This window comes from Culicoides brevitarsis, chromosome 3 (genome assembly GCF_036172545.1).
Source record: "Culicoides brevitarsis isolate CSIRO-B50_1 chromosome 3, AGI_CSIRO_Cbre_v1, whole genome shotgun sequence".
Classification (NCBI taxonomy): Eukaryota; Metazoa; Arthropoda; class Insecta; order Diptera; family Ceratopogonidae; genus Culicoides; species Culicoides brevitarsis.
The window spans coordinates 18,883,738-18,910,484 of NC_087087.1; the positions used below are offsets into that span (position 1 = coordinate 18,883,738).

General features: G+C 27.8%; 1 protein-coding gene across 1 annotated transcript in view; it reads left to right on the forward strand.

The window, feature by feature from the left end:
- The window catches only part of LOC134833985 (max dimerization protein 1-like), a 56,330-nt gene that overhangs the window by 20,758 nt on the left and 8,825 nt on the right, over nucleotides 1-26,747 (forward strand). The window contains exon 3 of the mRNA XM_063848495.1: nucleotides 9,783-9,812. Coding sequence (XP_063704565.1) covers nucleotides 9,783-9,812 — 30 coding nt within the window. The remainder of the gene's footprint in view (nucleotides 1-9,782; nucleotides 9,813-26,747) is intronic.

Here is a 26,747-nt window from a genome sequence, read left to right on the forward strand (position 1 = left end):
GTTTTTTTATTCTTCTTGCTCTCTTTTTTCCACAGAATTACTTTGTTTGTTTTTACAACAAAGTTTAGAAGAGGATTTTAAAACAAAAGTGTTTACAGATCTTTTTTTTTAATTTCCTGGATTATTTTTTTTAGTCAGCAGTTTGGACAAAAGTTTTGAAAAAATAAAATTCTAAAATTTTCTCTTATTTTTTTATGTTAATTCATGATGTTAATAGTAATAATGACACTACGCACTAAAAAGTTATGTACCATGCATTTCATTATCATTTTTATGTAAATGAAACTTTTTCCATACACAGAAATTCAGAACGACAACAGCATAAATAATAAAAAAATAGCTCATCATGAATCACAGTGAGAGAGAAAAAAGCGATGTTTGATTCCACGTGATTTCTCATGCGTTCTTTCTCTATCTTTTATCTCAAATAACAATTTAAATTTTGTTGTTTCCAGCAATTCTGCGTTCAATTTAGAAACACTTACTACGAAAAACTAGCGAGAAGTAATGGCACATACAGTTACTCACTCACTTACACACATTCTCACTCAGGGAAATTAAAAAACGAAATTGAAAAGCATTCGTTGAATCGAGAAGCTTAATCGCATTTTATTTTGTTTAGCTCAATTATTTTTCCCAATTTTCCTGAAGCTTTTCACATTTTTTAAGTCTTTAATATTTTTCAAAATGTATCCGATTTTCCATGAATTAACCTTGAATTTTCCGATTTTCCATGAATTTTCCGATTTTCCACGAGTTTTCTAAAAGTTTTCCTCAATTCATACCCTAACAAGACTCCCCTTACCTTTTTAAAAATTTTCCTATTTTCCACGAATTTTCTGAGTTTTCCCGAAGTTTTCCACGAATTTCCACTTTTCCCTTCCCCTACAAATTTTTCGCGGAAAAATACTTGTCTAAATTTTCCTTCGTATAAATTAAAGTCGTCTTCTGTATTTAATTTTGACAATTAAGAAGAATTTGTCAACCTGCTAATTCATGTACACGGCGTTACGGACAGACGGACAAACAGCACCACAAAAGGCATAATAGCCGATTTTTTTCAAAATAAATTTGAAATGCGGTTAAAAATCGTAATCACCAACAAAACTAGATCTTGTTTTGAACAATTAAATTCCTCAGATATTGTTCAGCTTGGAATGTATTGGAGTGTATTGCTATTGTGTCTGTGTGTTAAATCTTAAATCCAAAAAAATACACATAATTTAATTTAATACTCATGCTCAACGCTATTCAAATATTTGAAGTGTGTTACATTAAAATTTTTAGTTAAATGGAATTTTCCACTAAAAATCGTTTTTTATTCATTACTCTCTCGTTGGCTTGTTAATTAATAATCTACATTTGTAGTTTTATGCCATATGCAAGTAAATATTTGTTTTTTCTCCCATACAGCTAGGATTATATTGTTATTATTATCAGTTCGAGTGCATTGCTATTTGCTAATAATAATTATTATTCGATGATTCAGAAAAGTAACATCACGCGCATGTATATTCAATCAAAAATCGATTTTTCGTGCGTTTCAACACGTTTGACTAATTTGATGATGATGATGATGATTCGTTGTTTGATTTCTCCTCTTCTATTTACTGTGATCCGTTGTGGTGGTGGTGGTGGTGCAAAATAGTAATTATGTAATGTTGACATGGAATGTGTTCTCTTTGATCGACGTCATCGTCCCATTGAAAGCTGTTAATTACTTACTGACCGAAATTTTCTCCGATGAAAAAGCAATATTTCATAATCCCCTGAAAACACAAAAAAAATATTATTACTGAAAATTATTATTATTACTGTCAAGAGAGTCTTTTCATCGCATACAAACGCGTTTTGTGTGTGCTTTTAATTATATCTTTGAAGATTTGCCAAAAATAATGAACATATGCAAGTAAAAAAATTTCTCTTAAACTGTGCCACAAAAATGTTTCAAAGCGTCATCGTTCAATTTATTATTAAAATTTATTTTTTTATATAGTAATAATAACAACAAAAAAATAAAAGTGAACACACTCGCACACTAAAACAACAAATTTTCGAGAAAAACAATTTTTTTCGTACTTTTAGCAGTGCCCAGTGGGATTAAATGGTATTTTTTATAGAATATCGATTTTAAAAAAATTTCTTTCATAGGAAAAATAAAAATATTTAAATTTTTTTGCCATCATAATTTTTAATCAAATTTATTTTATTTTTAATGAAATTAAATTTTTTATTTAAAAAAAAATATTTTTGTCAAAATATTGAAATATTTAAATTAATTTACAAAATATGTTTTCTATTTTGTCAAAATAAAAATTTAGAATTCTCATAGGATTTTTTTTTCAAAATTTACGTCAAGAAAATTATAAAAAAATAAATTGTTTCAAAAAAAAAACCTAAAAAAAATCCTTAATATTTTCCTGTGAAAATTAAAAAATTTTTTTTAAATGAAAAAATTTTAATTAAAATTTTTATGGAAATATTTATTTTATTAAAAATTTTTAATTAATGAAAAATTCTCAAAAAAATTTAACAATAAAAAATGTATTTTTTTTTTGTAGAAAAATTTAAATAAAAACCCACAGAACCTTTAAAAAGAGCAAATTTAATTCCACTGGGCAAAGAAGATGAAAAATAACTCTACACCAAATGGCCCGTTTGTTTTTGTTATTTGTTTTGAATGATGCTCGTGAAACAAAAAAAGAGAATTTTTTGACAATATTACGGCATTCTAATCAAAACAGATGTGTCCCGATGATCCGAATGTTTGTCGCTCGCTCGTACGGTCATCGTGTGATGATGTGCGAGGATATTTCGTGTGTTGCTTTTTAAACACACATGTGTATAAAATAAAATAATAACAATATAATAAAATGGAAGGAAAGGTGTGCGATGCGATGCAAAAGTGTACATTCTACAGCTGTGCGACCTTGAAATTGAATTTTTTTTTGTACAGAAATACACACAGAAATTTCTTGTTTCTGTTTCTAAAAATACTAAAATAGAATTTTTACGTGACCTGTGTGCTTTTACGTGTGTGTATGTTACTTTTTTTCATTTTAGGCTGTTTTGATGTGTTCGAGCAGAAGCATCAGCCAAGTGAAGTGAATGCAAAAGCGGATGTAATATTTTTCTTTAACATGATTTTTCGTCGGTTTAACTTGCTGAAGCGGTTTTGTGCCTTCATTAGATTTTTTTTTTTCACATTAAAAAATTTACGTAAATTTCTTCAAATGCTTTTAAATTTTATAAAGACGTAAAATAGTCACAATAAGGCCTGTCCGAATGAAATTCAATAATTTTTTAAAGTTTTTGAAAAAATGGAGGACGGCAAAATAAAATTCTTATAAATTTTCAATTAAATTTAAAAAAAAATTATAAAAAAAAACAGTCAAAAAATTTTTTTTTAAAGTTCAGTAATTTTATGAAAAATATATTTTTAGAGAAGAAAATTATATTTTAAAAAGTACTTCTTTAATTTTATCGAAATTGGACATTTAAAAATTCTAGATTTTTTTTTAATTTTTGATAATTTTTAAAAAGATCTTGTAAACTAAAAAGAATTTTATTGGTAAATTTAAAAAAAATACTTGAATACTTGAAAATAAAAGAAAAAATTAAAATTAAAAAAAAATCTTAAAAAATTTTTAAACCGTCTTTTTCGATTAAATTTTAAACTTTTCATTTTCTTTTAACATTTTTCTAATCTAAAATGGGGCATCGGACAAAATTCTTGAGTTTAATTTGGAGCGGCCTAACTAAATATTAGCAAGAAACCGAAGACTTTATAATAAACTTCATTTAAAAAACAAAAAAAAAATCTCATTATCGCCTCTTGAATAATGTAAAACACTCGTTCAGTAAATAAATAAAATTATAATCATATCATCTTTCCTGGCATTGTTTCTTCTTATTATTATTATAATGTTTTATACTACACACACACACCGAGCCACTTATAACTTGAAACAATATTACTTGAATACGCGAGCATTGTTTCGCATTCAGAAAACAATAAAATTCATTGCCATTAACAGAGAGAATGCAATTATTTCACATCTATTCTCTGTAATTCTATTTTTCGCATATATAATAAAGAAAAAAAAAATAATCATCATCATCATCATCTGAGCCGCAATGAACGGACGAAAAAAAAAATTCTCGCAAATTCTTCGCAGAATTCATACATATGTTTAAGTTATCACGTAGACAAAGCCCCCTATTTATTGCTTCTGATCGGCTGTTGTTGCTGCTGCTGGTTCGCATACAGACGAAACAGGTTGCATCAGAATATCAGCAGCAGCCAGCACACTGGACTTGTTTTTGTGCAATTATTATTTTTTTTTTTTTGCTTTGCACGTCTCTCTCTTGCTCTCGCAATCGCTGTGATAAAAATGCAATGCCAGCAAAGCAATAAAATAAGCTTTACTTTTCAACAGATACCAAAGTAGATTTTTTTTCACTGTCGTATGAAAATTGAAACGCACACATTGTCACTGCACAACAATGATATCACAAACGCAATTATTACTTACTTTGATGATGTTTAAATGCACATTAACGCTTCGGATCGGAGTGTGCGTTGCAATTTTGTCGCTGTATGTGGGCATGCATGTGTGTGCAACTTGATTCCATATAGTATCTAATTTGTGCTACTCACGAGATTCATGTGACAATTGTTTCAAGGGAATTGATGTGTTAAGGGCGGACAATCATTCACCACAAATTGGTGTAAATTTGTCGAAATTAAACTTTTGCAAAAAAAAAATATTTAATTTTGATTTTTTTTAGCATTTTTGAGCAATTTATTATTTTTTTTAGAATTTATTTGATAAATTTTATTACAAGAGCTTTTGGACAACATTTTTATTCACAAAAAAAAATTAATTAAAGATTTTAAGAAAATTTAAAGGTTTAAAGTTATAAATTAGAGGCAAGGTTAAGTCAAATTAAAATTTTTACAAATTAAAAAAAAAATATTTTTTTTTCCAAAATTTGGTTCGAAAGCTCACTTACCCTCATTTGACTTATGACTTAAGCTTGAGTAATAGTCACAAAAGTTTTACTTAAGCCAAATTATTTGACTTAATTTACTAAATTTTTGAAAAAATTAAAAAAAAAATTGAATTTTTTTCCAAAATTTGTTCAAAATTTCAAAAAACATTTGAATTTTGACTTAATTCATCTTTTACTTAAACTTAAGCTTTAGTCAAAAGTCAATTAAGTCAAAATATTCATTTGACTTAGGCTTAAGTTAAAGTTTAAGTCACATAAGTTTTTGAAGCTTAAGTTTAAGTCATCAGTTTTTGCAGCCCTGACTTATACTCAAATTTAAGTTTAAGTCTCATTTAATCTCTAAGCTATTAAAGTTTAAGTCACAGGATTTTAGCAGATCTGCAAAAACTTATGACTTAAACTTAGAAAATTTGTGTGACTTAAACTTAAACTAAAGTAAGACTTAGATTTAAGTAAAAAAAAATATTTCGACTTAATAAATTAAGTCAATTTAAGTCACTAATTAAGTCTAATTTAAGTCACTTAAGTCAGATAGAACAATTCTCAAAAATATATATTTTTTTCTCGAAATTTGACCGAAAATCCAAAAAATATATGATTTTTGACTTATTTTAACTATTTCTAAAACTTAAGCTTAAGTTATGAGTCTATTAAGTCATTTTTATTGATAATCAAATCAATTAATTTGTCTTAAGTCATATGACTTAACCTAAAAAATTTTGACTTAATAAATTTTACAACCCCTGATTTTAGATTCTTTTACTCAAGTTTAAGTCAAAAGTTTTTACAACCCTAATCAGATCATCATCAAACAGGGTCTTTCGCCTTTAATCTCTGTAACTGTAACAAAACCATCGTACGATTGTTCGAGATACTCGTTCAGTTAATCAGTAATGCAATCGAACAATGTCTCAAGGTTATCGCAATTTTTTTTTTTTTGCAATTTAAAACACTCGATGATCTGAAATTCTGATACATTTAACTTGATTGCATTATTTTTTTTTGTATAGAATGAAATTTCTCCCCAAAAATAACATCAAATTAAAAATTTCATGGCCATTGTAGTTCATTCACTTATGTTCACTTGCTCATCACTCTCATCGTATCAGTCGCACGCTTGTCATGTGTTTAAATATAATATCATCATCATCATCGTCAAATAAAAAAAAATAAAAAAAAACAGTTGCGAAATATTGCGTCTGACATTAGACACGATCGATGCAGTTCGATGATCGATAGACATTCGCCCCGAATGACAACGACCGACACCTCGATTTGCTAGAGGAAATGATAAGAAACCGATATTCCTGGCCTTCAAACGGATTCACGGTGTCTGGTCTAGTTGCAGAAAGCAAAACACGACACACAGTGTTAATTTGTACAAACATGTGATGTGATAAGAGAGAGAAAGAGAGCAATACTATGAAACATTTTTTTTTTCTTGTATTCTTATTAAAAAGTCTTATCTTTGTATTTTTTTTCTCTGTTTCGTGTATGTGTCAAGTCACGTCTGTTCAAAAACAATTTTTTTTTTGCATTTCGAGTATTTTCGAAACTTCTAATCTTATCAAGGTGTTTTTTATTCGTTTCTCTTTCTCTATCTAAATATTTTTTTTTTTACGTAGGATTGTCGTAGGGGAATTTATAATTGTTATTGTTATCAGTGTAATGAGATTTGATATGTTTTTTCGAGGCGAATGACACATAACAAAGAAGACAATTTTTCGTTTGTTTCAAATCCGTGTTTTTTGTTGTTTGTTTGTTATTTTGTGTCGAATCGTGTTCCAGTTGTGTGTTGGATTTGTAATCACAAGTTATTATCACGTCGATGAATGTTGTTTTTTTTTCGTTGTCGTTCAAAACTGATACCGTAAATAAATAAAATATACACGAAAAAGAAGAATGAACTTTCAATAAATGAGAGCACGATAACGATTTTTTGACCTTGAAAAAGTGACTTGATTGTGTTGAATGTGAATGCAATTTTTTCGTGTATGGATGGCAGATAAGGTACGGCATAGAGGTGATTTTGAAGGATTTTGCGATCGTTAAATGCATTTTAGTAATTTTTATTAAATTAAAATAAAAAGGAATTTCTCAGGGTTTGGAAAACTTTTTTAAGACAATAAAAATTTTTTAAATTAAATTTAAATAAAAAAAATTACCAAAAGCTGTTTTTTTAATATATTAATTTATTTCTTCTTGAGTTAAAATTTTAAGTCAATTAAGTTTAATTTGAAAGTTAAAATTAAATTTTGAATTTTTCGCAAATTTTCAATCGAAAAATGATTTTTAAGTCAAAAAAAAAACATTACGACTTAAATTTTTCTTATGCTTAAGTTAACGTTTTTATTTTGACTTAATAACTTAAGTATAACATAAAAAAATGACTTAAGTTTTTAAATTTAAGCTTTTCGACTTAAAACTTTTACATCAGAATAGTTTGAGTAAAGTTGTCAATAAAGGATCCAAAAAACTATTGACCAATAATTTTCAGCAGAATCAGGGCAGAAAATCTTATTAAGTCATAAATTTTTGGCTTATGACTTAAGCATAATTTTCATTTAGCTTAAGTTTGACTTAAGTAAAACTAATTGACTTAATTTACAATTTTTTTAAATTAAAAAATATTAATATTTTAGGAAAATTTACAAAAACTTAAATATTTGGTCGAAAATATAAAAAATACTTTTGACTTATTCTTCAACTTAAAGCTTAAGTCAAAATATTCTTAAACTTAAGCTTAAGTTAAAATATTCTTTTGACTTAAGCTTAAGTTTTTGCTTAAGTCACATAAGTTTTGTAAACTTAAGTTAAAGTCATAAGTTATTGCAGCCTTGATAAGATAGAAAAAACTTTTAAGTGACTTAATGTGAAAAATTGACTCAAAGCTATAGAAAATAAGTAAAAAGTAGTAGAATATCCAACATTTTCGATTACCTCAACTCAACATCAAAAGTGACCTATTGCCTTCTGTCACGTCGCCGAATAACGAATCACTTGAATGACAACTTTACCCCAGAGACTTTCATCAATTTGATTTCTTCCATTTTATTTATTGTTACATAAGAGCTAAAGAATCAATAACGCCCCAACCTTTTAACGGCAACGATGACTACGTATATAGATTTCGTTTCAAGTTCCAATTAATGTTTGAAAAAAAAAATTTTTTTTTGCTATTATTATAAAAAAACAACATCAACATTCACTAACAGAGCTCTCCTACCTACACACGATCGACACATGTACACAAGCAATTCTCCAAGTAAGCCAAAGTAGTAGAGTTCCAAGCAAAATTATTATTATATAAATATTAAAATGACTTGCCACCATGCGATTTCCATACGAAAAAAAAAATAAATTGTACAGCGCGTTGTTGTTATTATTACACATGTTGTTGTTGCGACGTACACGTAGAAGCTACAAGTTAACACTTTAATTATTCATGCGTACTGATGCATGTCATTCAACAGTTTTGTAAGTAATGTAGATAGATACGTGAATTTTTTTCGAGGCTTTTATTCTCCATTTATTTTTTTTTTTTGCTGTTGCTCTATACTTTACACCAACAACCCTACATGCCTCACTTTATACTAATATACATGTTGTTAGTAATTTATGAATAAAAAAAAACTTAACATAATTGTAATAATAGACGTATACGTGAGCTCGCTAATAGTGTTGTGTATTTTATTGAAAATAAAAAAAAAAGTTAAAGGTATTTTTTCGTTCTTTTCAAGTCGCGCTCAGTAAGTACAAAGGTGCATGCGTGTCCATCTATGAAACTTGTACATGTGTATGTAATTTTCTACAATAAACACAATTATCTTAAATTGATTTTTATCGATTTAGTTATCATAATAACAATAAAATGGATGAATGACGTGTCTGTACAACAAAAGTGTGCCCAGTGGAATAAAATGACTTTTTTCGAGTGTTTTTAATAAAGCTCTCAATATTTTCATTAGAAAAAATTCGAAATTTTTTTTATTTAATTTTTTTATGGTTAAAAAATAATTTAAAAATAAATAATTATTAAGAAAAAATTTCTTTTAAGTTGCAATGCAAACTTTTAATTTTAAAAATTTTCAAAAAATATTATTTCTTAATTTATTTTATTTTTTTTTAAATATTAAATAAAAAAAAATCTTTTTATAATTTCTCAAAAAGAAAAAGAAAATTAAAAAAAAATTCTTTAAAAAATTTAGAAAGCATTAGAAACAAATTTAAAAAATATTAAAAACAACTTTCGAATTTTTTCAAATTTTTATTTTTTTTTCTTTATTTTTATAATTATTTTTTAAATAATTATTTAAATAATTTTTTTTATAATTATTTTATAATTTCTAAAATAATTAAAATCTGGAAATAAAAGATTTCTTCAATTTTAATTTTTTTATTTATTATTTTTTTTTTTTTGATTTTTGAAAAAAAAAATATTTTTGAAAATTTAAAATGCTTTTTTTTTAAATCCGAAGTAATGGTAGGTATTTTTTTTTTGTAAATTTAAAATTTTTGAAAAAAAAAATAATACTTTCCTATGAAAATTTAAAATGCTTTTTTTTTAAATCCGCAGAACATTAAAAAAAATCATTTCGTCCAACTGAGCGTTTATTCCATACGAAAAATGTTTAAATGGTTAAAAATTGAAAAGAGCTTTGGGCATTTTCGTGTATTTTCCTCTACAAAAATGTTATTTTAAAAAAAACTTTTATGATTGATTGATAAAGCATACTAAAAAAAAAATGTTTTTTTTTTCTTTGCAGAAGTACGCACAACGAGCTGGAAAAAAATAGGTAAGTGCTTTGATTTTTTTTAACGCGCAAGGGAACATCTCAAAGGATCGCATAAAAATGGGTGGACATTGTCCTGATTGATGGACAAAGTGAAAAAAAAGGTGTTTGACCTGAAAAGTCATTCACGACACTTTTGATGGAAGCAACAAATTTCACACCTTTTACGACATCAATAAATATAGAGACACGACAAAAAGGGGGAATTTTACCTCGGCAACGACGACACACATGTAATCTTTCAATTTTTAGCCATATTTTACATTTACATTGTTTGGAACACGGCACACAGGCATGGCCAAGGTGCATATCAACCCGAAAAATACATCACAGTAGCGCTACATTTTTAATGCCTACAAGTGAAGTGACAACGCATGCGTACTGTGGCATGATGCAGTTTACATGATCCATGTCACGATAAAATATTTTTGCATTGTATACGTCAAAAAAAAAGAACGAAAAATGCAAAAATATGTATTAGTACCGGATTCACATTGACTGCACATTGTTTCTGCCCCGTACACGTACAAAAAATTATTTGCGGACGATATTTTCGCCATGCATGTACCGTGCACGTGAATGCGTTTAAATTTGGAGTCAAGCGCAATGAAAATGTTTGCAAATTCGAAAATACCTACGATATCCCTAGGAAAACGTGAATACGACCTTTGCTAAATATGTACACACGTTATTTTCAAATCCTATTATAGGAATTAGTGCAACCAAAAATAAATAACGGTAAACAATATTTGACTTTCCAGAGTTGTGACTGTGGTTTACTTTATTTGATTTTTTTTTCGTTTTCTTGCAAAGGAGTGCCAAACGATTTGTCCATATTTGTTTTATTTTGTGGAACTTTCTACGTTACACACAAAAAACGCCCTGTAACAGTTGTAGTTTTACACATGTTAATGTCGGTTGACACAAGTGTTTTTTTAGAATGTTTTTGAAACCAAAATCTTTACATAAACGACAAAAAAATTAACATGTCAAATAACTTTTTATTTGACTGAAATTATTTATTTTGTAAATTTTTGTCGTTTAATTATATTTTGTCTACAAAAGGCAGAAACCATATGAGCAAGAATGTTTTACAAAACAAATAAATAAAATTATGTTAAAGAACTTTTTTATTAAAATTCACAAATTATTAAAAAATTTTAATTTTTACTGAATTCTTTGTATTTAAATTAAATTTTATTAATTTTTTATTTGTTGAATTTTAAATTTTAAAACAAACTAAAATTTTCCAATTTTTCTATATAAAATCGTTAATAAAATTAATTTTGAATTAATTCTGAATTTTGTTAGTCTGAAGTTAGAAAAATAATTTTATTTTTTAAATAAAAAAATATATTAAATAAAATAATTTTCTCATTGTTTATGAAGATTAATTAAATTTTTTCGGCTAATAAATTTAATTAGACGAATTAAATTTAAAAATAAAACAGAAAATAATTAATTTAATCAATAATAAATTGTTTTAATTAATTTAATTCGAAATTAAATTTAAAAAATTAAATTAAAATCATCGAAATATTTAATTATCGAATTCAATTAATTTAAATTAATTATTTAATGATTTAAATTAATTTAATTATCAATTTAATTAAATCATTTTTTTTTTAAATTCTTGATTAAAATTTTTTATTTTTAAAATTAAAAAAGTTTATTGATTGAGGCTCAGTCACTGAGCCTTTAAAAAAAACTTACAAAGTAACAACTGCATGCAGGCAACTTGGCAAGGTTTGAACTCGTGACTTTTAAGCTCCACCACCATTTCCTATTGTTTTATACTTTAATACACATGTTATAGTCATGTCATTAATGCCATTATTATTTGTTCACGAAAGAGACCTAATAATAGCTCTGAGCTAGCTAGCATATATCTGCGCGGTTTCATGCGTGCTATTTCATACCCATAGATGGATGACCGAGAAAAGACAATAGAATTCGTTATACAGCTTTATATAGAAAGTTTTTTTTTTTTGTTGTTTGTAGTTTAGTTGAGTTGATGGCTTTTGTTATGTCAAAATTTAATGAATCGCTATTTTATTAGTGGTACGGCATTCACTAAAATGGATGCCATTAATTTAGAAACTATATTATTTTCCGTTGCTGAGAATTATTGCGGTCTGGATTTTATTTTTTATTTTTCGGACACGACTCGATGGATGGCGATTAACGAAGAAGGCTAATTAATTAAATGTGACTAATGGTGGAAAATTCAATTTGTTTCTCGAGCTTTCTCATTTGCAAATCATGAAGCACCAACGACAAAGTTTCAAAAAATAAACAAACACATAAATATGATACAGGTATGATCCCAAAAAATAACAAAAACATTCGGGTCGTCGTCATCGTCATCATCGTCGTTGTCTGGCTCTCCTAATCCTCGTTTTAATGCCAAGCATGTTACTTGCATATACGCCAGGATTAAAACGTCTCTCTCGTCCTCGTCTCAAAACAAAACCAACAAAAAAAAGAGGACCAACGACAGCTTGCAAACAATATCATAAATTTATCATTCCAAAAACTGCCATTTATGTTGAGGATTAGTTACTGAGCGAGAAAACAGAGAAAACTTTTATGATAATTAAGACTTTGTTGTCGCTCCAAAATTTATTCTGTTCGTGCACAGTACAAAATTTACGTTTCGCGTTATGGAAAATTAAATTTGTTGGCTCGAAAGACCCCGAAAGAAGTCAAATTAATCCTTAGGGTAGACCTAGTCTAGTATGGCACGCACCGCGGTCTCTAAAGAGTCCTATTGTTCTTCATACTGTGAAATCGTAAGCTTTCTCAGTAAGCGCCGAGGAATGGGTCTTAGCGCTTTACCTGCCATCCCAAGCAGGTGCCCTGAAAATTCACTCAGCTCTCTCAGAAGATCCCAAAGGGTTTCTAAAAGATCTCAGTAAATTTTGAGCACGATTGGAGTCAAAAAAGTTTTTCATGATTTCGAGTCTCGAACCGACGACTTTACGCTCATCTGTCAGATACGCTAACCAATGTTCTAAGCTGACTCCTGATTAATTCCTTATGGAGTCAACTTGGACTCGCATATCGGATTGTCATACGTAAGGTCGTTAGTTCGAGATTCGAAATCATGAAAAACTTTTCTAACTTCAATCGTGCTTAAAGTTTACTAAGATCTTTTAGAAACTCTTTGGGACCTTCTGGACCGCGGTATGAGCCATGACAAAGGCAACAAAATTCACCATCTAACCTCATTCAACCTGTTCTCAAATACGGGTGCGAATCATGGTCGATGACAAAAGCTGATGAGAAACTGCTGCAGTCCTTCGAAAGAAAATTTCTTCGTTCCATATTTTAAGTTAAACCAACTTCGAACTGAATAGAAAGTATGGGTTTAGTAAACTTCGAGTAAGCTCTAACTCCTTAAGTGAATTTTCTTATCTTTAAGGAACGAATTTAAATCCTTAAGGAATCAATCAGGTCCGTTAATTGGATCCCTCATGAGGTTTACATAATAACTTCCTAGGGGGTCAAATTGACCTCTGAAGGTATCGGATTGAATCCTCAAGGAGTTCAATAAATTGCTTAAAGGTTCAGAAAATTCACTTTAAGGGGTCATTTTGATCTCTTCAAGAGTTTAATTTGACCTCCTATACTCAAGGAATCAGATTGACCTCTTGAATTCATCAAATATGACCCCTTGTTTCAATGTGACCCCTAAAGGAATCAATATCACCCATTTTTTGTTCTGCGATACGTTAATTTTTCACTATGACAAGAGCTATCGACTTGCATTGATGAGTGTTTGTTTTCGTGCCATATCGATAAGTGACATAGCATCAAAAAAACCACAAAAAACTTCCTTTGTCCAGTTTTTTTTGTTCGTCACAAAACCACATAGAATGACATTGAAACACATTTTTAATTAATTGATGGTAATCCTCTCTAAAAAAAAAATGTGAGTGTGTGTGTGTCTGTTCTTGTGTGCAATGATGTCATCTAGCATCGACAAAATTTTATTTTTTGAAGGACCCACTTAGACGGCTTCTTCGTTCGTCGTTGTTGTCACGCACTCCATTCACTCAGTCTTACTCAAGAGAGTAACTGACACTTTATTCTATGCCTCATTCGTCTTCTGTCTCGCTATTATTATTATTAATAATTTACTGAAATATTTTTTTTTTATGTTCCTCCACTCAAGAGGATATGCAATTTAAAACTCTTTTGTATGTTTTCGGATACGGAAACGTAATTTTCGGGTCCTTATTCATAGTCCCTTTTGTAAAATGTTTTATGAGGATCATTTCTCAAGTGAAATTTACTTCAATTTTTTTTTTGTTTTTATTCACATTGTTGAGGGAGACATTTTGTCAATCTTGTCAATCACATTAATAATCGCATAAAATATTAATGCGTAGATACCCTTTTTTCGTGATTAAAGAACGCCATCGAGTAAAACACTTCCCAAACACAGAAAAATGACAAAAATGAATGATGTGTGAATAATGGGTGGCCTAAAATTGTTTTTTTTTCTACGTGTTTTTTTTCTCGAGTGTTGAAAATGGATCAAAAAATATTATTAATACTAATAACGATGAACTAAAATTTACTGTAAATTAAGATTAATGATTATTTATAGTCATCTATCTCTTGGAAGTCGTAGTATGTAGCTCTAAAAGCATAATAATAATAAATGTGAACATCATCCAAGACACACACATGGACAAAAAAAAATGATGTTCTGGTTAATATGTGGAGCACATGTGAACCAAAGTCACTTCAAAACAATATTAATTACCGAAAAAAAAAATTTTTTTGGAGTTCATTGAAGTTCATGTCTTGACATAATCCAGAAAATTTCCAAGTCACACCATTTCCTCACCAGACTTGTCATGAGTCAATCACTCGGTGTTCGCTGCACTATACCTGCTGATCAGCTGATGCAAAAGTCACGCTTCTCTAATCGATTATTCATTTTATTTTTATTATAACGTTGCATGCCATGCACATCCACTTCACGTCTTGTATACGATAAAATTGTGTCTTTGCACACATTGGTACTGCCTGACTGACAATGAAAATGATGATTATTATTATTACGGATAAAATTGTGAATTTTAAAATCGAGTCGAGACAAGTTTGTAAAATAAAATACAACTTTTCCACACGATACGACGAAATAAAATAAAATAATAACAATAATCGTTTATTTATAAATTTTTACGAAAGAAAGAAAAGAAAAAAAATGATTATGACATGAAACTTCAATGCTGCTTGATGTAGTTATTATTTTGCCTCAAAAACGTTTTTTTGACGCCTTTTGGTGCTTTTTTTTACGAAAAAACTTGGCTTTATTGTTTTAACAAAAATAAAATAATATTTTATATGAAAAAGAAGAAACATTGCTGTGACCTATGACAAAATAAAAAATCGTAAAAAAAGCATGATGCACAAATTTTCTTTTATTTATTTATATTTACTGCCACTTAATACACGGGATACATTGTGCATCGTCGACGACAAAGGTAATCAAAGCAATAAAATGGTAAAATTTTAACACACAACTACAGGCAGGAGATAAAATTTGTAGAGCAACGTCGAACACTGCAAGACGAAGAAAAAAGAAGACAAGTAAGCAAAAAAAAAATAAAAGTTCATGCACTAAAGAAATTTATTAAAATTAAAGTCGTGACTTAAAAATTGATTTCAATTTCCTTTATATTATTATTTTATAGACATATACACGAGAAAAGAAGAGAAGAGAGTCGTTTGTCGTCGTTTTCGTCCAAAACGTTGCTGTTGTTGTTGTTGTTGTTGATGCACTCAAAAACAATGTTGCTGCAGAAAAAATAATAATAAAATGACTCAAAGAATAAGTTTAAAGTACATTTTCGTGCTGTGCATTCGTTGTCGTGATGACAATGATGACAGAGAGCAGTGTGTGAGTGATACATGACTTGAAGTAAAAAGAAATTTTTATCATTGCGATCTCTTTGGATTACGACAATTTAAGTTCAAGTATCAGGAGGAAATTGATACTGTAAATAATAATTAAATAAACTTGTTTTGTCTTCTTTGTTTAACATTATAGAAGATTTAAGAGCTGTGAAACTTATTTAGGTAAAATAATTTTATTTTTGAGCTATAACTATGATAATTCGATTAAAAATCCGAAAAAATGATTTCCTTCAAAAAAAATTGTTTTTTTGTTATTTGATCTTTTTTCAAATTTCGCGCCAAAATTTGAAAAAAAAAATTAAACCGTTAAAAAGATATGGATCTTCAAAGGAGATTTGGAGACATTTTAGAAAAATAGAAATTTTAACAATCAAGAAACAATTTATGAAGTTCCTATTTCTTAAAGATCTCTTCAAATCTACAAAATTTCAAGATCCATATCTTCTCAACGGTTCTGATTTTTTACAAAATTTTGGCGCGAAAGTAGAAAAATTATCAAATACCTAATTATTTTTTAATAGAAAATTATTTTTTGAGGTATCTTTTTTTTAAGGATTTTTTTTTTTTTTTTTTTAAGCTGAAATAAAATTAATTTTACTTCAACATTTTTTATTTCCTTATTTTATTAATTTAATTTTAATTTTTATTTATTTTTTTGAAAAAGTTTGTTTTTTATTTTTTTTTAATTTTGGTCAAAAGTCAGATTCTTCTAATTTATTAAATCTTCAAATATTTTAAATCGAAAATATTCTTCTAAGAATTGTAAGCTTGAATTTTATAAATCTCTTAATCTCATTTTAATTTTTAGTAAAAGCTTTAATTCAATTTTAAGTTCTGCAGCCCTGAAATATTTCTCGGAAGTTACAAAAAAAAAATAAATATACACGTGTTTGACATTCGACCGTCCTTTTCTTTCGTATTTAATATGTCAAGTACACTGTCCATTACAATATTTTCATCATCCAAATTTTTTCATTATTATTTTTTGTCTTCGTTTGGGTCGCTCTAGAAAAAAAAATAATTTTCATAAAAAAATGTCTGAAACTCATAAAAACCTTATTATTACTTGAAAGTCAATAAATAGCAATTTTTCTCAATTTTTTTTTTACTCGAATGATCAAATCATCGTGAGCTTAGAGATAGATAGACAACTGATAGGGACAGACAATCAACCGTGTATTCGTGTCAGTTTTCCATTAAAGACGTGGAAAAAAGAGAAGTAATGCAAAGACATTTACAATATATATATATTGACTCGACAACCCGTAAAGAAATGAATTGACAATATTATTTTCTTCTCTGAGGCACACACATTTTCACAGAGGAAAGGCATGCAAGCACACACACACAGCGGCGCAAGTGAAATTTCAATTTGACAATATATCTTGATAACGAACGAAAAAAAAAAGAAATACAAAAGCTTTGTGTGTGTCGTCGACATGCACAATTTTTTATACATTTTTTTTTTTTGTTTATTTGTAACAAAACGAACGAAGGACAGAAAAAACATTTTTTTGTCGTCATCGAGAAATGTTCTCAAAAATATTTTTCTCATTTCTCCTCTATTATTATTTTTATTGATACATCTTCGATCAGTGTACGAGAAAAAAAGGATTTTACTCGCGTACCTCCATGTAAAGTAAAATGTTATTATTGTACATCTTCATTTTTTTTTTCATTTTCCCGTGAGTTGCTATAGTTATTTGTTCTTGAAATGTCGTAGAAACATATAAAAAAAAATTTGTAAATAAATAATTTATTTCGGAGTGTCTTGGCCATACCGATTTTTTTTCTATCACGAGAAACCTTTTAAAATTGGAAATTTTGATTGATTTTTTTTCAACGCATTTCCAATTTATGTTCAGAAATGTTATATTGTCCTCATGGTCTGTCCGTCCGTCCGTGTGTCGTGTCATTTTACCATTTGCAAATTCAATTCTTTCATATTAAAGTATAAATTAAAGCTTTTCTCGGGGGAAATAAGATGAAAATTCGTAGAAAACTTCGGAAAATTCGTAGAAAACTTCGGAAAATTCGTGAAAAATTGTAAAAATTCCGTAATGAAAATTCGTAGAAAACTTTTAAAATTCGGAAAATTTTTACGAAAAACTTTTGAATTTTTAACGTTCGAAAACTTCAAAATTTTTGAGAATGAATTATTTTAATAAATTTTTATTAACTTATCTTTTGATTTTATGAAAAATAATTTAAAATTTGTGTAAAAAATTCTTAAAAAAATCCGAAAATTAATGGAAAAATATTGTTCTATTAACTTCAAAATTGATGTTCCATTAATTATTGCCATTTTTTGAATTATTATTTTTTCCATAAGAATTATCTAGATTACGGTAATAAATATTTTTTAAATTTTCCAGAAAATTTTCAAAATTTTTACGAAATTTTTTAAAAATTTGTGAAAATTTCGGAAAAACTTGTGAAAATCGAAAAAAAAACAAACTGAACACATTGAAATACGGTTAAGCCTCTTGTTTTAACGAAATTTTATGATTCTGTTTTTTTTGTTTTTGATGGAGATGCCATGTAGTTCTTCATTATTTTTTAACGACACAACCGAAAAAACACACATCATTAGGAAAAATAACATGAATCGACCTTTGTCAAAGTGTCAATTACAGCATTTGTTCCTGCTGAGCTCGCATTTTCGAACATTTTGTGATTTCATGTCGCATAAATTTCCGCTCGCACACATAAATGACAGAGAAAAAGTAAATAAATTTAAAAAAAAATGTAAATTGTAAATAATTGGACTTTCAAAGTAATAAAAGTAATAATAGTAAAGGTAATAGAACACATTTTATAAAGCTAATTAAATAAAATTAGCACCATAATTTGAGTGATAAAAATCTGTGTTGGGTGTTGCGTGTCAAAGTCACACTTTTTTCTTGCTTCGCTGCCGTTCGGTGACAAGTTTTGATTTTTATTCAACGCGAAATAGAAAGACGACGAAAAAATAAATGCAAAATCGACCCGCATCCATATATTTATTCATTCCCATATTTTATATTCAAGCTTGATCCCTTTTGATTGTTTTCGAGTAACAGCTTATTTACTTTATTTTCGTTTGTATTCCATTCCTTAAATATTTTGTTGATTTTCTTTTCCGCCACCGTACTTTGGCCAAAGAACTTGCGTCGTCGTCGTGCGGAGGCAGCAAGAAAAAAGCCTTTTCTAACGAAAAAGAAAAATCTTGTTTGCATTAACAAAGGCACAGCATAAAATAGATAAAATAAAACTCTCGCTAGTCGAGATGAGATGAAAAACGAAAAAAAGGCAAATAAAAGAAAAGAGTTACCAAATAAAACGATTTTGTTTGGATAAGGGAGTTAGTTCGCAAAAGTAGGTCTGCGCTTTGAATAAACAACGAAAAAAAAAATGAAAAGAAGGTGGAACACGATTCCTGTCTAATAATGCCTTTAATAGAATATACAAAAGTGCAAAGAAAAGATAAGTGCAAGAACAACAAAAGCGGTAAATACAACAACAACAACAACAACTAGTGGAGAGAGAATGAGTGAGAGAGGAAAAAAGGATTTGCACCAAGCTTTGCTTATCACAGTAATTGAATGTATGCGTGCCTAGAATCTGCAAATCTATTTCTCTACTTTTTTTCTGTTTGTTTGCTCATTCGTTGGTATGTCACACACACATCTTTGCTGCTCTAGTAACTCAGCCCTTCCGTGGTTCAGTCCTCGTTCCATCATCATTTATTGTACTATTAAAAATAAATGTTTCGCAAGTCAATTATATTTGCGAGACATGAAAATTAGAATTTTTTTTATTATTTTTTACTTTTTTAAAGATTATTTCTTAAACAAAAGTATAAGTTTTAAAATTCAGAATACACAATTTCTCAATTAAGACAAAATTTTCAATGAAAAAATAACTGTAACAAACTTTTCTGGCTCTGATAAATAAAATTATTAAAATAATTTAATGTTTTTTTAAAAAAATTAGTAAAAAAAATAAACCTCGTCTTTCTAAAATTATATTTTTAAACCTTTTGTCTCTTTTATTTTAAAATAAACTTTGAATTAAATTAATTAAAATTAATAAGGCGAATAAATTTTATATTTCAATTTTTGTCGTCGTCCTCCGATTTTGTCGAAAAATTTCAGGGGATAAAATAAAAATAAATTAAAAATTGGAATATTTTTTAAATTTTTGGGATTTTTTTTTAATAAAAATCATAAAGTGTAGTTAAATATACCAAAGAATAGGTAAATTTGCTTAAACAAGACGTTTTCTATTAAAAACAGATGGAAAATTTTTTAAAGTCACGTGACCAAAATAATTTTTTTTTTCAAAAATTTTAATTTTGTAAGATTTTGTTTAATTTTTCTGTAATTTTGAATTCAAATTTAAAAAAAATAATATGTTAATAAAATAACGTTTAACACTCAAAAACGGTTATAAATTGCAAACAAAAAATTAAAAAATATTTATTTTTTTTCTCTCACCCCTCATGAAAATCCTCATGAGACAAAAAATGAAGAAATTAAATTTATTCGCTTTGTTTTCAAAAGTTGATTCTTAACATTTAATTAATTTTACTTTTTATATTTTTTTTAATTTGAACTCAAAAGTAGAGAAAAATCAAACTAAATTTCCTAAAATAAAATATTTAAAAAAAACTCTTTGGTCACGTGACTTAAAAAATTTAACGAAAACGATATAAGAATTTAAAATATCAAAAAATTATGAAAAAACTTTCGCTTGGACTTTTCACCTTGCGAAAATTTAATTTTTCATATTTTTGCTGCTTCTGCTTCAAAGAAAAGCCAAAGCCACCACCACACCAGAAACATGTGATCACGATGTGTTTGGAATATTATTTTTATTATTATTTGTTGTAAAAAAGGAAGAATTGTGTCTAGTTTTGTGTGCCATGCTCTCTCACTCGATCGTCGTCGGTCGCTGTGTTTGTTTATTTGCTACGACGATGAAGATTAAGTAAATGTTATGTGATTGTTTTTCTGCTATTTTCGAGCTTATCTCTCGCCATAGGTGTACGGATTTCATGTGTGATGCTGCAAAAATAACGTTTGCTGTCCAAAAAGGGTTTGAAAATTGGGTTTTAGCATTTTTCGTTTTCGGGCTTATGGGCTTTAGTTGGGGATTTCAATGACATTGTTAACTCTTACAAAACAAACAAAACGAAACGAAAATAATCACGATCCATTAAATTCATTTTAAATATATGCAAACATAAATTATTTCTCTCTTATATATTTGTTTTAACAATAGACCGTGGCGTGGCATGGCATTTTTTTTTCGTAACTTGCTTTTTGTGCGTATTTCCTCCGTAAACGAGTACGGGCTAAATACATGGAAATAAGAGAACAATAGTGCGTGTTAAATGCGTATAAAAGTGTTTTTGGACTCGAACGCGACTCGGTATGACGGAGCAATGGCCTGGAAATATATGGTAAAGTATGGATTACGGTGCTATGGAATATGAAATTTCGAGCGTTAAACTCTCGGTGGGAACGCGGCTTTTTGTACGAAAAAAATTCCAAAACAGTTGCATGAATATCTCTGTGGTACATTAAACACATGTGCGTATGTGTGGAGATAAGCTTCTAACAAATAAAATTATTATTTTGATTGTTTAACTCGCACATGGTTTTTTACATAGCTTTACATAATGAATATCACCGGTCGGTATTTTTTTTTTAAATTAAATATTCATTTTGTAACTAAAGAGATTCTAGCATCTCAGTTTTGTGATTTAACGGGTACTTGATTTTGAGGAAGGAATCGTTTCAGCTAATTTTTTTTAACCAAATTTTTATTAAATTTTGTTTAATTTTCGCTTGAAACGGTATTTCGTTTGTTTAAAATGTAATTTTTTTTAATTTATTTTTTATCAAATAATTTATTTTAAATTAAAAATTTAATTTTACTTAACTTTAAAAAAATAAGAAAAAAATAAATTAATCTTGAAATTTCAAAAACAAGGAGTTGTAAATTTAAAAAATTCGCTTTTATGAGATTTAATTCATAAAATTAAAAATATTTTTAAAAGCAGAAATAAATAAATAAATTTAACACTAATTAATATCACCAATTTTTTAACCTAAAATAGATATTTTTTTTTTTTTTTTTTTTTTTGAAAAAATAATTGGCAAATTCAATTTTTTTTTTAATTTTCATCCTAAATAATTTTTTATCTCATGTTTGTCTATAAAATATCCGACTTTTTCCACCATAAATTAATATAAATTAAAAAAAAAATTTCTTAATTTAAAATTAATCTTATCATAGTGAATAAATTACCACAGAGCCCAAAGTGTGAATTTTCCATCCCAAGCGAAATTCCCGAGAGAATGTAATCTCTATTTGTAACTGAATTTTGTTTCCGCGCGCGCAAGAACCCATGAAACGACTGAAATTCAATAGATTCTTGTCACAATGACCACGCTAACCGCAAAACGTTGCCGTACCACGTCAACCACACGAGAATCTGCGGTCAAATTTCTCAAGAGAGAACGATCGAATAATTGTCATAATAATAAATACACGCAATTCTAAAGCAAAACATCAATAATAAGAAGGCGTTCTTATCTGCACAACACACTAATTATAATATTTTAGAAAACCACAAAATTAAATTACCTAAAGTTGGATGCTTTTCACATTCCGCTTTTATGGCGAACAGAGACGAGCAGAAAAGGTGCACCAACCAGACTTACGTAGAACTTCAAGACAGAAAAAATGGTGCAATAAATATTTCTAATTAACATTTAATTGTTTTTACAATGAGCCAGACATATGGTCGTTTGCGAGTAGACACAAAAGAGGCAAGCGAACGTTTCATCCACTCTACCTTTATAATTAATTTATGGCCGCACTAAAAATTTTATCTTGAATTTCTTTTCGTGAAAGTGCTTTGTGTGTGTGTTTGCTTTTAAATGTTCTTAAAAAGGAGGGTTAGAAACCGTTTAATAAATCCCATGAGTGGCATTTCTTCTTTAAGAATTGGGTTAGAGTGATAATTTTCTAAGAAATAGCTGCACCATGCAATTTTTTGTTTGAGGCAAGTTAAATTGCAAAAATTGTTTCACAATATTTTTGATGGAAAAAAAATTAAGTAAAAAATATTTTTTTACAATATTTCATAATTAAATTTGTAAAAATATTAAATTAAATTAAAAATTTTAAATTATTTTTATATTTAAATATTTTCGTTTATTTTAATTATTTTTTATTTATTTTCTTCAATATTTTTTTTCTAATTTTTGAAAAAATTAAATTCTAAAAGGAAAATTTTTATAAAAAAATTTACCTAATTTAATAGAAAAAGTTTTTTTCACTAACTAAAAATTTAATATGGAAAAAAAATCAATAAAATTACTGAAAAATTAAAAAAAAATTATATATTTTCAATTATTGTTGAAAAAATTAAATTCTTAAAAGATTTTTTTTTTTAATTTAATAGAAAATTTTTTTTTCACTCACAAAAAATTTAATAAAATTGCCAAAAAAATTAAAGAAAAAAAATCACATTTTTCAATTAAACAAAATTCCCAAAAAATTTATAAATATGTTTTATATTTATCTTTAACAATTTAAGAAAAAAAAAATCTTTACAGAATTTGCTCATAAACAATGTTAAAAACTATAAAATTTTATTTCAAATCTTAAGTTTCTTATGTCTTAAGATATTTTTTTAATCGATTTTCTTTAAAATTTTAACGTGAAAAATCTATTTTGATCAGAAATGAAAAAAATTTAATTGTAAATTTTTGTAATTTTTTTAAAAATTAAGTAAATGTGAAAGATTTTTTCAAAATTGCACTTGCCTAACCCCTTTTATCCCGAGCATTTTTTCAGACTTTTTTTACTTTGCTTCTCTGGAGAGCAAAAAAAAACCTGGAACACAAACAAACAAACAAAAAAATTAATTACAATTTTAAAAATTCATTTTGTGGATGCCAGGCGTCGACCGTTCTTCTTCCATTAAAATTAAACTTGTATTACCTCGTTGTAACTATTAACAAATATCCTCGTTAAAAGGCAAGAAAGTTAAAAGTAGCTGCTTGCAAAACTTTTTCTTCTCCATCGTTTACTCGCATAAATAATTTGGTTTTCTCGAAATTAAACATACGTTTCTCCCATGCCTTCGTTCCCATCAAGGACTTACTCTTATAGACTTAATCTTCTATATTTTTTTTCGCCAGGAAACAATTTTCCGTTTGCCTACCTGCCTTGCCATGGCTTCAGTCATAATTTTAAAGTGTGGCACTCAAAGTCGTTATTTTCTTGCATCATTGCAATATTTGCTCACTCCATCGCATATACAATAAAAATTAGAAGCAAGTTTCGTTCCTCGGCTACAATGTGTCTATGTGCGCGGAAAATGTTGCAAGAAAAAAGGGAAAAGTCTGTCATACTTGCCTTAACTTTTACATAAACTCACAACGAAATGTTTATATTTTTGCTATGAGTTTTTTTCTGACTCTTTTTTTTTTGCATCTCGCAAAGACGTAAAATGATCAAGAATTTAATTTTTTTCATAACTCTCTAAACTTCGTCTAGCTCAGCTCGTGCACACAGAGACGAACGACAAAGGAAATATAATATTTACCTGCAAGGTTCTTGTCATTTAAGTACTTTTCCTGCCTGTGTGCTTGGGAAAGTATTTAAATTAATGTCGTGACGCGTTTAATAATTTTCAATTTTTTATTTAGTTTAAGTTTTTTGCTTTTTCAAAAGAGCCAACTAACTTTCGTTCTTCCGCATATGCTGCGTTCTTTGAAATTTTTTTAATATTTCTGAGTGATTTTTTGCCGCATTTCAAATTTATTTTGAAAAAATGCGGTATTTTGCCTTTTGTGATATATGTCTGTCCGTCTGTCCGTAACGCCTTGTCCGATTTTGTTGTCTACTTAAATTAGCAGGTTGACGAATTTTTTCAAATGTCAAATGTGACAAAAGGCGAACTTAATATTTTAAAAAAATTATACGTTGGAAAATTCATGAAAAACTTTAAGGAAAACTCAAAAAATTTGTGGAAAATCGAAAAAACTTGAAAAATTTCAAGAATCTCGTGAGCAACGTGGAAAGTAAGAATTCGGGAAATCTCGAAAATTATAAAAATGCAGTTAAGCCGTTTGTTTCAAAGACCACTTTTTAATTTCGTTTACCTTGCAGCCGCATCAGCATCTTCTTTTCTCATTTAATTCGTCTCTCACTCTCTTGACAAAGTATCGTGCTGTATGCTGAGACGATGATAAAACTATTCCAATTCAATAAATATAAAATCTACGTTACAGAAAATAATTTACTTGAGAATCGCTCAACGATGAGTCGATTGAACAAAAGGGCCGTATACATGAAAGTTTTAACGTGCAGTAAAAGAAATTCTTCCACCGAATTAAGCTTAATTGAAATATTATTTTGCAATGCTGCTCGACTGATAGAGACAATGTTGCAGTTTTATGCTTGTCTTACACTAACAAGACAACTAAAATGATCAAAAGCAATGTTATTCACATACAAGACATTTAATGCCTGAGTTACTTTGCGAAAAGTTTATTGAATGTTGTAAAATAAAATATATATTTTGTTGTAATTTTGCTTCATAGAACATCACTTCACTCAAAAACACACAACAACAACAACAAGTTGGAAAAATATTACTGCAATAAGTTACTGTTACTTGCCGCTGTGCTGTTTAAAAATCAGTGAATATGCCCAACCCTAAAAAGTAATCTGGTGTCAAAGACATTTATTTTACGAATAAACATGCAGAAACGGGAACGCACTATTTTGCATATTACAAAGTCGAAACTGACTGGAAATTAAACAGAGTGCATCCAAGCAATAGACGTTCGTCATGTTCTTCTTCATGTAGTTTTTTTTTCATTTATTATTTTTTATTCCAGTTGTTTATGTCTTGTGTACATGCAAGGCCAATCACACGTTATTTCTGGCAAAAATTGATATTTTTTGTTTTCCTTAAAAAAATATATTTTAAAAGAAAGAAAGTTTTTTTTAAATCAATGAAGGCAAAAAAGTTTAGTTGGCTAGAGATATCCGATAAAAAAAATCTTTGCTTTTTTTAAATTTGCAGATTTTTTTTATAAATTTTTTAGAAAAAAATTTTTCAAATATTATTCATTTAAAAATTTCCAAAAATAAACGTTAAAAAATACACGAGACTGATTTTAATATTTTTAAAACATTTTTTTAAATAAAAAAGTTTTAATTTTTTTTAGATCAAAAAATTTTCGTGATTTTTTAAGTAAATAATAAATAACTTAATTAAATTTCATTTTATATTTTTATATAATTTTAAGGAAAAAATTTTCCATATTATTCAATTTTTTTTCTATATTTTTTTTAAATATTGTCCTTAAAATTGACAATAAATTAATTTTTTTGAAATTTTAAAAAATTAATTAAATAAAATTAATTAATTAATTTAATTTTAAAATTTTTTAAATAAATAATTAATATAATTTTAATTAAAACGAATTTTTTTAAAATAATGTTCAAAAAAAATAAAATTCTACTTATTTTGCCTGGCAAAAAATCTGTAATTACCAGGAAGAGATTCGCAATAGTTTATCCATCAAACAGCAAAAAAAATCATATGAAAGATACTCACCTCTAACCCTTCTGCACTGCACAAAAAAACTGGTCAAACCATGTTTACAACTTCAACTTACCTCTTACGATTCAACAAGTTTCGTTCAACATTGTTCATTTCAACTCGAAAACAATATTTTTTTCCGATTTTGTTGCTGCCTGCACACGAGCGTGCCATGTTTGATTTGTGTTTTGTGGATTGATTGTGGCACTTGTTAACAAAAAAAAAACTTTCAAGGAAAACTAGTCGTCGTCGTCATCGAAAAATTGTGAATTTAAAATCAAAGACATAACTGAGTCATATGTATGTCATGCGATGCGAACGCAATAATCGCACAAAAAGATTAATTTTTAATTTTAATTCTTTTGAGGAACATTTAAATAACAAAT